The sequence below is a fragment of the Diorhabda sublineata genome, chromosome 6 (assembly GCF_026230105.1).
Source record: "Diorhabda sublineata isolate icDioSubl1.1 chromosome 6, icDioSubl1.1, whole genome shotgun sequence".
NCBI lineage: Eukaryota > Metazoa > Arthropoda > Insecta > Coleoptera > Chrysomelidae > Diorhabda > Diorhabda sublineata.
The window spans coordinates 13167380-13180974 of record NC_079479.1 but is presented as its reverse complement, the minus strand read 5'-3'; the positions used below and the strand labels follow the sequence as shown (position 1 = coordinate 13180974).

The 13595-nt window shown below is 29.3% G+C and overlaps 2 protein-coding genes across 2 annotated transcripts; one reads left to right on the top strand and one right to left on the bottom strand.

The window, feature by feature from the left end:
* The first annotated feature begins 445 nt into the window (after positions 1-445).
* LOC130444976 (INO80 complex subunit D) lies at positions 446-3820 on the top strand. Its single transcript, XM_056780379.1, has 6 exons — positions 446-788; positions 928-1191; positions 1249-1647; positions 2089-2269; positions 2578-2760; positions 3317-3820. The coding sequence occupies exons 2-6, from the start codon at positions 1129-1131 to the stop codon at positions 3586-3588; spliced, it is 1098 nt and encodes a 365-aa protein (XP_056636357.1). The 5' UTR covers positions 446-788; positions 928-1128; the 3' UTR covers positions 3589-3820.
* Positions 3821-5711: 1891 nt separating this feature from the next.
* LOC130445228 (protein fem-1 homolog B-like) lies at positions 5712-13549 on the bottom strand. Its single transcript, XM_056780779.1, has 9 exons — positions 13292-13549; positions 11168-11348; positions 10746-10957; positions 10351-10691; positions 9559-9795; positions 9249-9477; positions 7627-7844; positions 6120-6343; positions 5712-6036 (listed from the first exon to the last, which is right to left on the bottom strand). The coding sequence occupies exons 1-9, from the start codon at positions 13415-13417 to the stop codon at positions 5876-5878; spliced, it is 1929 nt and encodes a 642-aa protein (XP_056636757.1). The 5' UTR covers positions 13418-13549; the 3' UTR covers positions 5712-5875.
* Between the last annotated feature and the right edge of the window lie 46 nt (positions 13550-13595).

Genomic DNA, 13595 nt, shown 5'->3' with positions numbered 1-13595 from the left:
CAATTTTATACAGGAATACTTTATATTTTCAGACTTAATCTGTATAACCATACAAAAACGTAAAAAAGGCAAACCAAAGATTATCAAAATGTTCGCAGACAAACAGGAGATTAAATCAGGAAGATCAGTTATCCGTTAGGTTGTTCAATATATTATTAGAATGGGATAATACAATTTCTGGCATATGCAGACGATGTAGTAAACAGCAGAGGCAGTATACAACACCTCAGAGAAAAGAAACAATAAGAAGTACATCTGAATGCAGAAAAATTAATGAGCTTAGGACGACAGTGATGAAAGAGGAAATCCAGAAGCAAGGATGAAGAAATTAGATAAACCTCGAATATCCTAATACCACAAAAAAATATTTTCACTACTTCACTGGACTCGACGATTAGGTGGCATTGAACCTTTTGACATTCCGGCAGGGCAAACAATTTTTTATAGGGTATTTATTTCGTCAAAAAAAATATTTTTTTTATTTCTACACGATTAAATGAAGTTTTAACGATAACAATAGAGTTTTTTATGAAGAAAAAAATAATCAATTCATATTTTGAATAAACTTCTATTTGCGAAAAAAGAAGATTTAGCTGTAATAGTAGTCGGTTCGATAAAATGTCAAACATATAAAAAAGAAGAAGAATTGTACAATTCTAAATACCTTATGAAATTATTTATTTTCCAATTATTCATTATTGTTAATTAATCCGATTCGTAATTTTACATAATCTACAATTAGAAGCACCCAAAAGTATTGATGTTATTTAATTATAATTAGTAACGAGGTGCGTATGTTGTATTTAATTAAATATAAGTTTAGCTCCAATTATAAAACTTTTATTTCTACATCTATTTACGATTTATTATTATGACAATAACAAGTTTGAAAGAGAAATATTCAAATTAATTTTCATTATGTTTTAGGTGTAGTTTTAAAAAATGCTAAATGTAAGATGATAAAATTGAAGTATCATCAAAAGTGGAGACACAGATATGAATTTTGATTATAGTCGGTAATATATTAGAATGTAATTGAATTATTTTAATGTAAAAGTGTCGCTCATAGGAATCTAATTGAAATTAGGGTTAAATAAAGAACAAAAACGTACTGAGTTAGTTGTTAAGATGAACATAGAAAACAATATACATAATCATTATCAACAACATTGGTTTAGTGCCGGACTTGAGGTAATCGAAAACAAAATTACTAAATTTCGTGTTAATAATGTTACTAATTCTTTTCAGAAATTCAAATTGGAAGATAGATCTCGAGAAGAAAAAATAGAAATAACAAGACACGAATTCCGGAGGTATATACAACAATTGACGAGAAGCGATGTAGGGAAACCGAATTTACCATTAAATTTACCAGAAAAGTTGATAAACGACGTGAATCCTATACTGAGAAACGGGTATCGAACAGGTTGCAGTCGGCTAGTGGCTCCTAGAATGTGCGAAATTGATAAATGTTGGAAACCTGCGTTACCATGCGCTCGGCATTGTATATTACATATAATGTTAAATCCGGAACAATCTTTATTTGAACATTGTACTGCAAAGTTTTCTGATAATAGACAGTGTTCAACACCCGTACTCGATATATTACATGAACTACCTTTATGTACTGAACATGCCAGAAAAAGGGTGAGTTTCCAATTTTAAAGGGTTAATAATTGTCGTTATTCTATGGTGCTTAGTTAGGCGTGGTATCAAAAAGATGAGTCCCCCGATTTTACCAAAGCTTCTGGTTGATTAGAGGAGATAAACCATTAAAAAGCTTCATTTGCCTTCAGTCTCCTTCAAAGTTTCATTAAATATCTCCAAAAATATTGATTTTCGTAAAAAGAGTTTTAAATAAAAATTGAGGCTCATAAAAATTTCTACAAAAAAGGTTATATACGTTTTTTTTTTGTAAATCTATTCTTTTATCTGTTAATATTCAAAATATATTATTTGAACCGATAGATCACCTACCATCAGTTTAAATTTTTTTCAAAATCCCCAATTGAATTTGTTGATATAGTAGAGATTGAAAAAAATATTTTAATTGTGGAATGGGTACGAAAGTTTTACTAATAATTTTAGGATAATTACAAATTATTCCAAGAAGGAAAACCGAAAAAATTGAAAAGAAAAGTGAAATTATCGGCGATGATTAGACCACAAAAAAGAAATAAAAAACGGAAAAGATCTAGCGCGAAATCCGAAGATCTCAACATATCTAGTAACACGTTGATAGAAACATCTGCCAAAACGTCCAATTCAGGTAAACTACCAATAATTTTCGGTATTTTTGTTTCACCTGTTTTCTATTGGTTTGAAATGTGACATTTTTACCCCAAAACTTATTAGTTTTTAAATCACCCTGTATTTTATTGGAAACAAAATCACTTCATTTTGATTCACCCTGTATCAGATTCAACTAATATTTTCGTTCTCGTAATTATAACAAGCAAAGAGAATTTTATATCAGAAATGAACTACAGAGTGTTTTGATTAAAATAAAAAGCAGATTTCGTCGCCTTGTATATTTTATCTCGTTTTATTTTTCATTTTTTATTTGTTAATTTTTAGATCCTGACGATTTAACGGAAGCGGATTCTTCGACTTTGGAAGTCGAAGATATACAAATGATAGATCAGGTTCTCGGTTTAAACGGGGGCAATTTGCAAACGCAACCACATCTATTAGAAGAAAATGACATAAATAACGTGTTAAATACTATACAAGTTGATGAATTTAACGACTTCTTTACAGGTAAACATATCTTTTGTTAAATCGTTTTATATCCCCTCGAGCCGGTCCTGTTGTTTGTTTACTTTGGCAATGTAAGGACCGGATCAGCTAGAACGGTTCTCACAATATCTAATGATTTAAAAAATTGTAAAAATCGTCAGATCCGGCCCTGTAGTTTGTTTACATTATCTATGTAAACGAACAGAAGGACCGAATCAGCTTTGTATGAATTTAACGACTTTTTTGTAGGTAATTTTTTTTTCGTTTATGATCAATTCGATCCGGCCTGTCTATGTGATATAAACAAACAGCAGTAACGGACACTGGCTTAGATAATTTTCAGTTTTATATAAAATTCGATGTTATATTGAAAACCGTACGAGTTGATCCGGTCCTGTTGTTTATTTACATGGGTATAAACAACAGGACCGGATTAGCTTAAACGGTTTTCTCTATCAAATCGAGTTATATAAAAAATGAAAAGCATCAAAGTCGATCTGGTCCTGCTGTTTGACATAAACGAAGAACAGGACCGGATTTTTCACATATGCGTGTAATAATTTTTTTGGCATTTCAGTTAATAGAAATGGCGAATACGAACCGACGCGAGAAGAAACCGAAGAATTGGAAAAAGCTTTAGCTGCAGTCGATAACGACGTAAAATCTTTAGAGAAATTGAGTCAATCTCAGGGATTGTTGGATTCGTTATTAGACGAGAACGCTTTGAACGAAACTTTAGTACAAATACCGGAAATGTTCCATAACGGTTATGCGAGTTGCGGCGGTAATGCGGTTGCGCAAACGGCGTCGTTTCTTCTTCCCGTCGTCGACAATCAATCACATTCCTAACGATTCCCGAGGTAATTTATAGTACAATGGAGTTTTTAATTTGGTCGTCGATCGATTTGTAAGGGTCGCTTCAGTCACACAGTCAATGTTTTTATTTTATTATAGAGTGTATGTTATGGAATTAATTGTTTTAGGGTTAAAAAAATATATTTATTAACTTGAATTTATTTAAATTTATCTCTCTGTATAGCATTTTTATTTTAGTAGTAAAATTTTATACGACGACATTTAATTGTTGTTATTATTTTTACCTCTTAAAAAATCCCAAAAATAAAAATGATTTTTGTTTTTTTTACATTTCAAAAGATCCCCAAAATTATTTTCTATAATTTTTACACCTTAATAAGATCTCAAAAATGATAGTTGTATTTTTAAAAATTAGTTTTTTACTTTCGCAAGGTTCCAAAAATAATTTTTAATATTTTTTTAGTCATTTTATTACCTTGTATAAGATCCCAAAAATGATTTTCAATAATTTTTTTACCTCGAACGGGATCCCAAAAATTATTTTTTTTTAATTTTTACTATGAAATTTGAAAAATTTAATTTTTCAATATACACAGTGTGTAAATAACTAATAAAAGCAATATAAATATAATTAGACGTTTTCGAAGGAAAAAAAAGAAATTTGTTGGTTTTTTCTCAATTATTTGAACAATATCACCATAAAAATGAATTGGAATAAAAAATAATGAATTTACCTTAAGAAAGTTCTCCTTCGACGTTTTTTAACATCCTGTATATAAATTTGCAATCACTGCATCAAAATTTCACCTTTCATAATGAAAAAAGTTTTCATCATCAAAATTTGTCTTTTCATCTTTCATCATCAAATTTTCACTTTTTACCTGTCATCATGAAAATATTACCTTTCATCATCAAAATTTCAGTTTTCATTATCAAATTTTCAGTTTCCATCATAAAAATTTCTCTGTTTACCTTTCATCATCAAAATTCCATTTTGCAAAATCAAAATTTCAATTTTCAACATCAAAATTTCACTTTTTTCCTTTCATTATCAAATTTTCAGTTTCCATCATAAAAATTTCACTGTTTACCTTTCATCATCAAAATTCCACTTTGCATAAACAAAATTTCACTGTTTACCTTTCATCATCAAAAGTTCACTTTTCATCATCAAAAGAACACTCTTCTCCATCAAAAGTGAACTTTTCATAATAAAAAATTCACTTTTCACCTTTTATCGTCAAAATTTTAACTTTAATCATCAAAATTTCACAACTCATCGCGTTTATTTAATGTAAAATAAATTTTTTCGGGGTATAAAAAACACAATTTTTCAATATACTGGGTGTACCTATAGCTAACTAAAAAAAAACATAATTCAGCACTTCTAGAACTGTGATTTCGCAATTAATCATATATATTTTGTAAAACGAGATTTTGTTCGAAAATTTCTATAACAAAATTCAGAAAATTCAATTTTTCAATCTACAGGGTACGATAAAATTCAATAAAATAATTAGATATTCCCAAATCTACCAAATACAAGAGAATCGATGGCGTTTTATACCAATTTTTCAATATTTTCACAAAAACTCATTTAGAAAAACAAATAATTAACTTACCTTAACATAATTTCCCTTCGATGTTTATTCTAACATCCTGTATATTTTAAATCACCTGATCAATATTTCGATATAATTTCATTGTCCAACGAGTATTTTTTGTATCAAACGATATTTTTCCCGAATTTCTACGATGAAATTTGAAAATTTCTGTTTTTCAATATACAGGGTGTATTTATATCTGACAAATTACAAAAATCGTGATTATACGTTTCGAAAACTGTAAAAATAAGAATTTTTTTGTAATATTTGATTTATTATTGATTATACCGTTAACTGAAATTAAAAAATAACAATAATCAACTTACTCCGTTAAGATATACTTATACATTCTGTATATAAAATCGGAATTATTTGATCAAATTTTCGAAAAAAATTTTGCAATTCATCGCATCTATTTAACAAAAAAATTTTTTTCCCGATTTTCTACAACGAAATTTAAATAATAGAATTTTTATACAGGGCGCGTCAATAATTAATTAATATTTAAAATTAACAAAATCTTCGTGGATCTGAGAAAAAAAATTTGAACAATTATTTAAAAATAATTTATTTCACAATTAGCTAATTTTTAGCGAAAAATAATAATAATAATAATAATTTTATGTAATAAAAAAACAGCAATAAACTTTTAATTTCGATTCAACACTGTAGAAAATAAGAGCTAAAAAAATAAAAATTAAAAAAAAATTTTGCACCTACTTCTTCCTCTTAACCCCCGAACCGTGCATTTCGATAAAAGACACCAAAGCTTCGGGTACTTGCCCCCTATAAACAATGGAATAAGTTTTGATGGCGTTCGCGGCCATACACCTCAAACTCAATTTGGTCTGAGTCTTCAAAATAATCTCCGCCACGCCTGCGAATTGAAAATATTTATACAAAACGTTAAGGGGAGTTCACGTTTACGATCGGCGGTAAATTTGCCGTCGGATATTTTACCTGTCGTCGCTGTATCCAATGGGGTTTCGTTGTATTTGTTGACGCAGTCCAAGTGAGCGCCATTTTCGATTAAATCCGTTACGATAGAATGCATTGTGGAAAAATCGGAAACTGCTTTGTTATATGTAACTATTATATGTAAAGGGGTGTTTCTTTCTATGTCCATTGCGTTTACATTAGCCCCGCAATTTATTAATAATTTCGTTGTTTCTTTACAGGGGAATCTGGAGAAAAATTTTTTTTGGATAAAATTTTCAGAAATTTTTGATAAAAGAAGAGATAATTCGGGCATATTTTCAAAAAATAGCGATTTCAAAATGAGTTTTGTTTTTTTTGTTTTTTGTTTCGATATTTTTTCCAATTTTTGATCGACAAAAGTTACCAAAAAAATTAATAAAAAAGCATAAAATTTTGGCAAATTTTTAATAAATAACGATTACAAAACGTTTCCAAATTTTTCTTCTTTTAATTTTTAATGTTTTATTTGGTATTATTAGAAAAATTATTTAATAAAAAAGTAAAAATTTGGTTATATTTTCAAAAAATAAAAATTTAAAAATGTTTTAACATTTTTCCTATTTTTTATTCGACATTTTTGGAAAAAAATTGCATTTTTTCAATAAAATTTTCCAAAAAATTTGATAAACTAGAAACATTCGACATATTTACAAAAATTGACGATTTTCAAATGTTTCCAATAAAATTTTTGCATTTTTTTTCAATAAAAAAATTTAATATGAAAGTAGAAAATTTTGGCAAATTTTTAATAAATAACGATTACAAAACGTTTCCAAATTTTTCTTCTTTTAATTTTTAATGTTTTATTTGGCATTATTAGAAAAATTATTTAATAAAAAAGTAAAAATTTGGTTATATTTTCAAAAAATAAAGATTTAAAAATGTTTTAACATTTTTCCTATTTTTTATTCGACATTTTTGGAAAAAAATTGCATTTTTTCAATAAAATTTTCCAAAAAATTTGATAAACTAGAAACATTCGACATATTTACAAAAATTGACGATTTTCAAATGTTTCCAATAAAATTTTTGCATTTTTTTTTTCAATAAAATTTTCCAAAAATTTGATATGAAAGTAGAAAATTTTGGTAAATTTTAATAAATAACGATTTAAAAATTTTTTTGACACTATTTTACACAAAATTTTCGAAAAAGAAATTACGAAAAAATTATTTTCGTTGGAGCCTCAAAATTTTACAAAGAATTTTTAAAAATATATGCAAAAATAATTAAAAAAAAATAAATATTTTTTTGATGATACTAAATATTTTTTTTCCAAATTTCGGATAAATATTTATCAAAAAATACTGAATAAAGAATAGAAAATGAAAATTACAAAAATACCCTTTTTTGAAAAACTTAAAAATATTCATTCAATAATCCCATTTCGAAATAAAATTTTTCAAAAATTTCGATAAATTATTAATTATTTTGAGTGAGGATACATTTTTGGACTACAACGATCCAGAACCGGAAAAATGTCACTTACTTGCACACATCTTTAATGTGAAACTCATCTACGGGCGTATCAGAACTACAGGCCAAATGTAACAAAGAATATCCATTCCTTTGAGTCATATTCAACTGATTTAATGTAAAAACCATCCTCTGAATATTGAAACGTTCCTCTTCGGAAAACGTTTTCATAATTTTCGTTAATATCGTTAAAAAATACAATGTCGTTGTGAGGTTATGTTCAATGTTATCCTGTAAACGAACGAAAAAGAAAATAAAAAAAATCCGTTCGATCCTGGCTTTCATTCACATTATCCAACAAATATTTTCTCGGCAAGTTCTTTGTTTACATTAACAGATCAAACCTTTTCTGAAATCGAATCGATTATGGAAGTAGAAGAACCTAGAGCATTGTAGAAACTGACAGTTTCAATATGAAAAAATCGAAAGTGTCCTAAATACCATTAGAAATACAAAATTGAGTTGAAATTCTCGGCAAGTCCGGTCCTGTTATTTATTTACAATACTAAACAAATCTGACAAATAACATTGTCGAGAAACTTTTGGAGCCGAGTAGATTTTGGAGGTAGAAGAATCTAGAACGTTGTAGAAATTTCTGGAACGACGTATTACTAATAGAAATGGCGAAGAAGTTATCAAAATTGACAGATCAGTGAAATTTAATGAGATTTCAGGTCAAAATGTCAACAAAAAAATTTTTTTATATGAAGTATACCAAAAATAAAAGATAAATCATCATTAAAACGTATCAAAAGGGGTATTAGAAGTGAAAATTTGAAGGTGTTTTTGGAAACGAGTCGACTCTGGAGTTGAAGAATCTAGAACATTATGGTTACTTCTGGAAATACGTAAGGTATATCTAGAAAAATCTAGAACGTTTGAATCACTTCTGGAACGTACGGTCCTGTCCTTTATTTACACAAAAACTGTCACAACTGACAGTTCCAGCATGAAAAATAAATAAAGAAACGTTAAGAAAACCTAGAGGAATCTGGAATGATATCACTCCGGGAACGTCCGGTTATGACCTTTATTTACATCGACCGAACAAACCTGTCAAATAAAATGATAAGAGAATTCCAAATAACACAAAAATTATCAAAAATGACAGTTCCCCATCAAAAAATCGAAAACTCTCTCCTAAATATCGTCAAAAAACCAGAGATATCAGACACATCAAGTCCGGTCCTATCCTTTATTATCATCCACCGAACAAACCTGTCAAATCAAATGACTATAAATTGCAAAATAACACTAAAACTGTCAAAACTGACAGTTTACCATGAAAAATTGAATTAAAAATCGTAAGGAATATCTAGAAGAATCTAGAACGTTGTAGTCACTTCTGGAACGTCCGATCTTGTCCTTTATTTACGTCGACCAAACAGACCTGTCAAATAAAATGACTAGAAATTACAAAATAACACAAAAACTGTCAAAATTGACGGCTCCCCATGAAAAATCGAATAAACATTCCGAAATATATTGTTAAAATACCAGAGATACTCAGCAAGTCCGGTACTGTCCTTTATTTGTTTTAACCGAACAAACCTGTCAAATAAAATATGTGGAATATTATCAAAAATGACATTTCAAAGAAAACGAATATAAATGGACAAAAGAAAAAAAACTTACCATACACGTTTCCGGATCCTCTTTACATACATTTTTTTTCATATTGTCTCTATTACGTTCCAATTCCGTTACGGCGGCTGCGAATACTTCGTAAACACAATCGAACGATAAAGAAATGTCGACGTCCAACATTTGACAGAACACTTGGGCGAATCTCAGGAGATCCTTACCGACCGGTACAGATGTCTTCAATCTTAAGCGGAGGGCGTGCAACCATAATTCCAAACATCTGAAAAATACGATAAACAACTACATCCTGGTCTATGAGCGTCGTATTCGATTTCATAATAGGAAAAAAATAATTTTTTACCTATCAAAACGGGCGTTATCGGCAAAAACCGCTCCTCTGTATATCACTGGATAAGGTACTTCGGCGTTGTGGGTTCCCAAGATTCTTTCTCTAATGGTTAAAGCTTCCATGTGGAGACTGTTGTGATTTTCGCTTATGGCTTGGAGTTCTTGGATCGTTTGACATTCTATCCAGTTTTCATAGGCTTCGATGGGTTTGATAATTTTTTTCTTGATCGGATTATCGGGATCACTGTATCTATGGGTTTGCAAATAGATGTGACAGTTTGCGATTGAAATTTTGTTGAAAAAATAAAAAAAAAGAAGAAACTATATGGTAGAAGTGTAAAAATTATTAGTAATTTGGCGAAAATTGTTCCAATTGAGTATAAATTGTTTCTAGTCGTACTAAAATTTTTCTAGTCCAATAAAAATTGTTTTTAGTGTGACGAAAATTGTTTCAGCTGAACACAAATTGTTTGGGAAGCACGAAAATTGTTCCAGCTGGACACAAATTGGTTTTAGCGCGACGAAAATTGTTCTTATTCAGAAAAAATTGTCTGTCTAAGCAAAAATGTTGCAAGTTTGACGAAAATTGTTCTGACAGGACACAAATTGTTCCGAATTGGACGAAAATTGTTCCAGTTAGGCATAAATTGTTTCGATTCGAACGAAAATTGTTCTATTCCAATGAAAATTTTATTTAATGTGACGAAAATTTCATCATATCAAATCATTTCCATTTCGACGAATTTGTTCCCGTAGGGTGAAAATTGACTTGAATCCAACGATCTAATTCTCTTAATATACTAACCTCAATTGCATTGCTAAATACATGTATTTATAAGCTTTAACGATGTTGTAGTTTTCTTTATCGTTGGCAAACGACGCTCCCAAAAGTTCCAAAGCCTCAATTTTATCTTCCACCGAAATATCTTCTCTGTTAATCAAGAATTCCACTACCGCTTCTTTGGTTTTTTCAGCGGCGGCTTTGATCGCCGTCATCCCTACGTCGTTACTGCTAAATTTCGCATCGTATAAAAGAAGTTGCTTAACAACTCCCACGTGCCCGCATTCGGAGGCAAAATGTAACGCAGTACCTCCACAATGAGCTCTTTCGTTCGGATTCGCGCCTTTTTCCAACAAATAACGAACCTGTAAAATTCCAAATGGATTTTTTTCCCCAAAATTCAACACACCCCTACTCACTATTTCTAAATGACCCTTATAAGAAGCTATCATGAGGCAGGTGTTATTATATTTATTCGCTAGGTGTATATCAGCCTTATGGTGTATTAGATATTGTACCACGTCCAAACGACCATCGAAACAGGCCGCTCGAAGTGGCGTAGAACTCGTTTTAGTACCGTGGTTTATATCGGCACCGGCTTTTATTAAATATTTACAAATAATTAAATGACCTAGAACCAACATAAATATCAAAAAACCCTCGTATAGAAATAGTTAAATGACTTAGTATCAACATGATTATAAAAAAGCCCTCGTATATAATACGAATAATAATCACAAATGAACAGATTGTGACGCGAATGGAAATTCCTATAACTATAAAATACTAAGGATGAAAAGTTTTTTTTTCTTTGTTTTGATCACACTATATATAGGCTTACCTGCACATGCGGCGCACCAAAGTGCCGTAGCACCGTCTATCACATAACCATCGAATCTAACTATACCTTCTACTTCTAGATTAGGTTCGTAATTTGTTAATAACATTCTAACAACTTTATCGTGTCCATTTTTCGCTGCTATTATCAGGGGGGTACATTCTTGTCCGTCATCTTCTATTCTCTGTCAGAAATTCAAAGTAACTTTAACAAAAATGTAACGTCAAATTGGTATAATATAACCTCTAATACCGCTATTTCTATTTCCACAACAATTCTTTCTACACCACTGTCATTTCGTAACGAGGCTAGATACGCGATTCTTCTTTTTCCTGTAATTTGGCCTTTGCCTATACGGTTACTCATTTAAGGGGTTATTATAGTTCTAAATGGAAATAACCTAAGATTTGATATGAAAGTAGAGAAGAAGAGATTATAAAACCAGATCCAGATACACGTAGTAGAGAACAACTAAGAAAAAGGTAGAGTGAAAATCTAGAGCCAGGATTAGGAAAGATATCAAAGAAAGAACAGGCGTTAGACCTATTATTGAAGAAAGAAGGAGAAAAGAATCGTAGAAGGAACAGGCGTTAGACCTATTATGGAAGAAAGAAGATCCTGTAGAAATGACTCAAACATATGAGGTGTGTCAAAATGAACTGAATCTAAATATATTGTACTTCTAGTACAATTCAATCTTTCTCAGTCCAGCAAATATTGTTCTAGTAGGACAAAAAACATCTTCAGTGCAACAAAAGATGCTTTTAATGAAGACTAAATGTTCTTGTTCAAGAAAAATTGTACCATTAATTTAAAATTGTGTTCAATGAAACAAAAATTCAACAAAATTGGGTAACAATTGTTTCATCTAGACAAATATTGTTTCCAGTTTGATGAAAATTGTTCAGGATGATAAACAATGTTTTTATATGACCAAAATTGCTTCACTTGCTATACATTTATCAAAACTAATAATAGTTGGACAAGAATTGTTTAACAAATGTTGTTCATGTCAGTCAACAACTGTTTTACTTATTTCTAACTATTCAGACATACATTTTTAACAATGATTCCTATATAACAAAAGCTTGTACACCAATAAAAGTATTTTAACCAAAAAAAAGCTCTTCACAAACATCCAGTATACAAGTTTTCAGTAAAATATTATATGAACCACACAGTATATGAGGTCGAGTGAAATATTTTCATCTATTATTAGCACACGTGTTGTTTTTCTGGATTTCAAAAATTCACTGAGGTTAAGTGATTCTTAAAATAAATTTTTAAACTATAACAAATATAGGAAACTTAAAAAAATCATATAAAAACAAACAGAATCGAAATGATATGAGTTTATAACATTTTTAGGACTGATATAATTAACATCATTTGAAATGGAGTTTCTAATTATAGTTTTTTTGATACGCGATTTTTTCGATAAAAATATTTCTAATTAAAAATAAATTTATACAGGATCTTCGAAAACTAATGATATAAATTGTTATTATCAGTTTTGATGGGCTATTTCCCAAGATTAAGTGAAGAAACCAAGAAAATAACATTATATTGGTTTAATTTAATACATCCTAAAAGAGTATATATTGAGTTAAACTACACAATACAGTGTTAAAAGTGAAGCAAATAGACCTAAATTAAACATACTCTTGTGAAATTTAGAATACTTTAAAATAAAATTAGAAGCTTAACGTTTTATGGTAAAAAATCTTTTCAAAACGAATATATAAGTGAAATATTATTGCGTTGCAAATAAGTAAAATGATATTCTACAAATGATTTACCTCTATAATAAATAACAATCGCCAGCTTTTAATATAAATAAAAATAAAGTTATTATTTGCGTGATATGTTATCTATTTAAAACAAATAATTGATTACTACCAAAGTGTGAAGGCAAAATATTACTAATAAGAGATAATATTGTCAATTTTCAAATGATTTCACAGATTTGGACTATTCTAGACAACAAAAATTGTAAGTATTATTTTTAGATATCAAACAAAACATTTAGGTGTGTAAAATTGCACTATCATTTTGTATATATTTTAAAACCTATAGAATGTACATTTTTAGAAAATACACGTGATTAAATGATTTTTTAAGACTCACCTCATTTATAAGTTCATTCACTTTAGTTTTGTCAAGTCCACTTATTAAAGTATACAAAGCAATTGACATTCCATCCTTGGATGCAAAATATACGCGATTCTTTATGGACTCCTCCGGTTTGTACATTACTGAATGACATTTAAATTTTTCCAAATATGAAAATAAAGATTCTTTCACAACTAGTTGAAATACTTCCTTAATCAAATATTTTTAAAGACTGACTAGTGACTCTACAATGACACTTAGTTGACAACAGACATTGACATCTTCTTGGTAATATCATAGACAAATATATCATAGATAA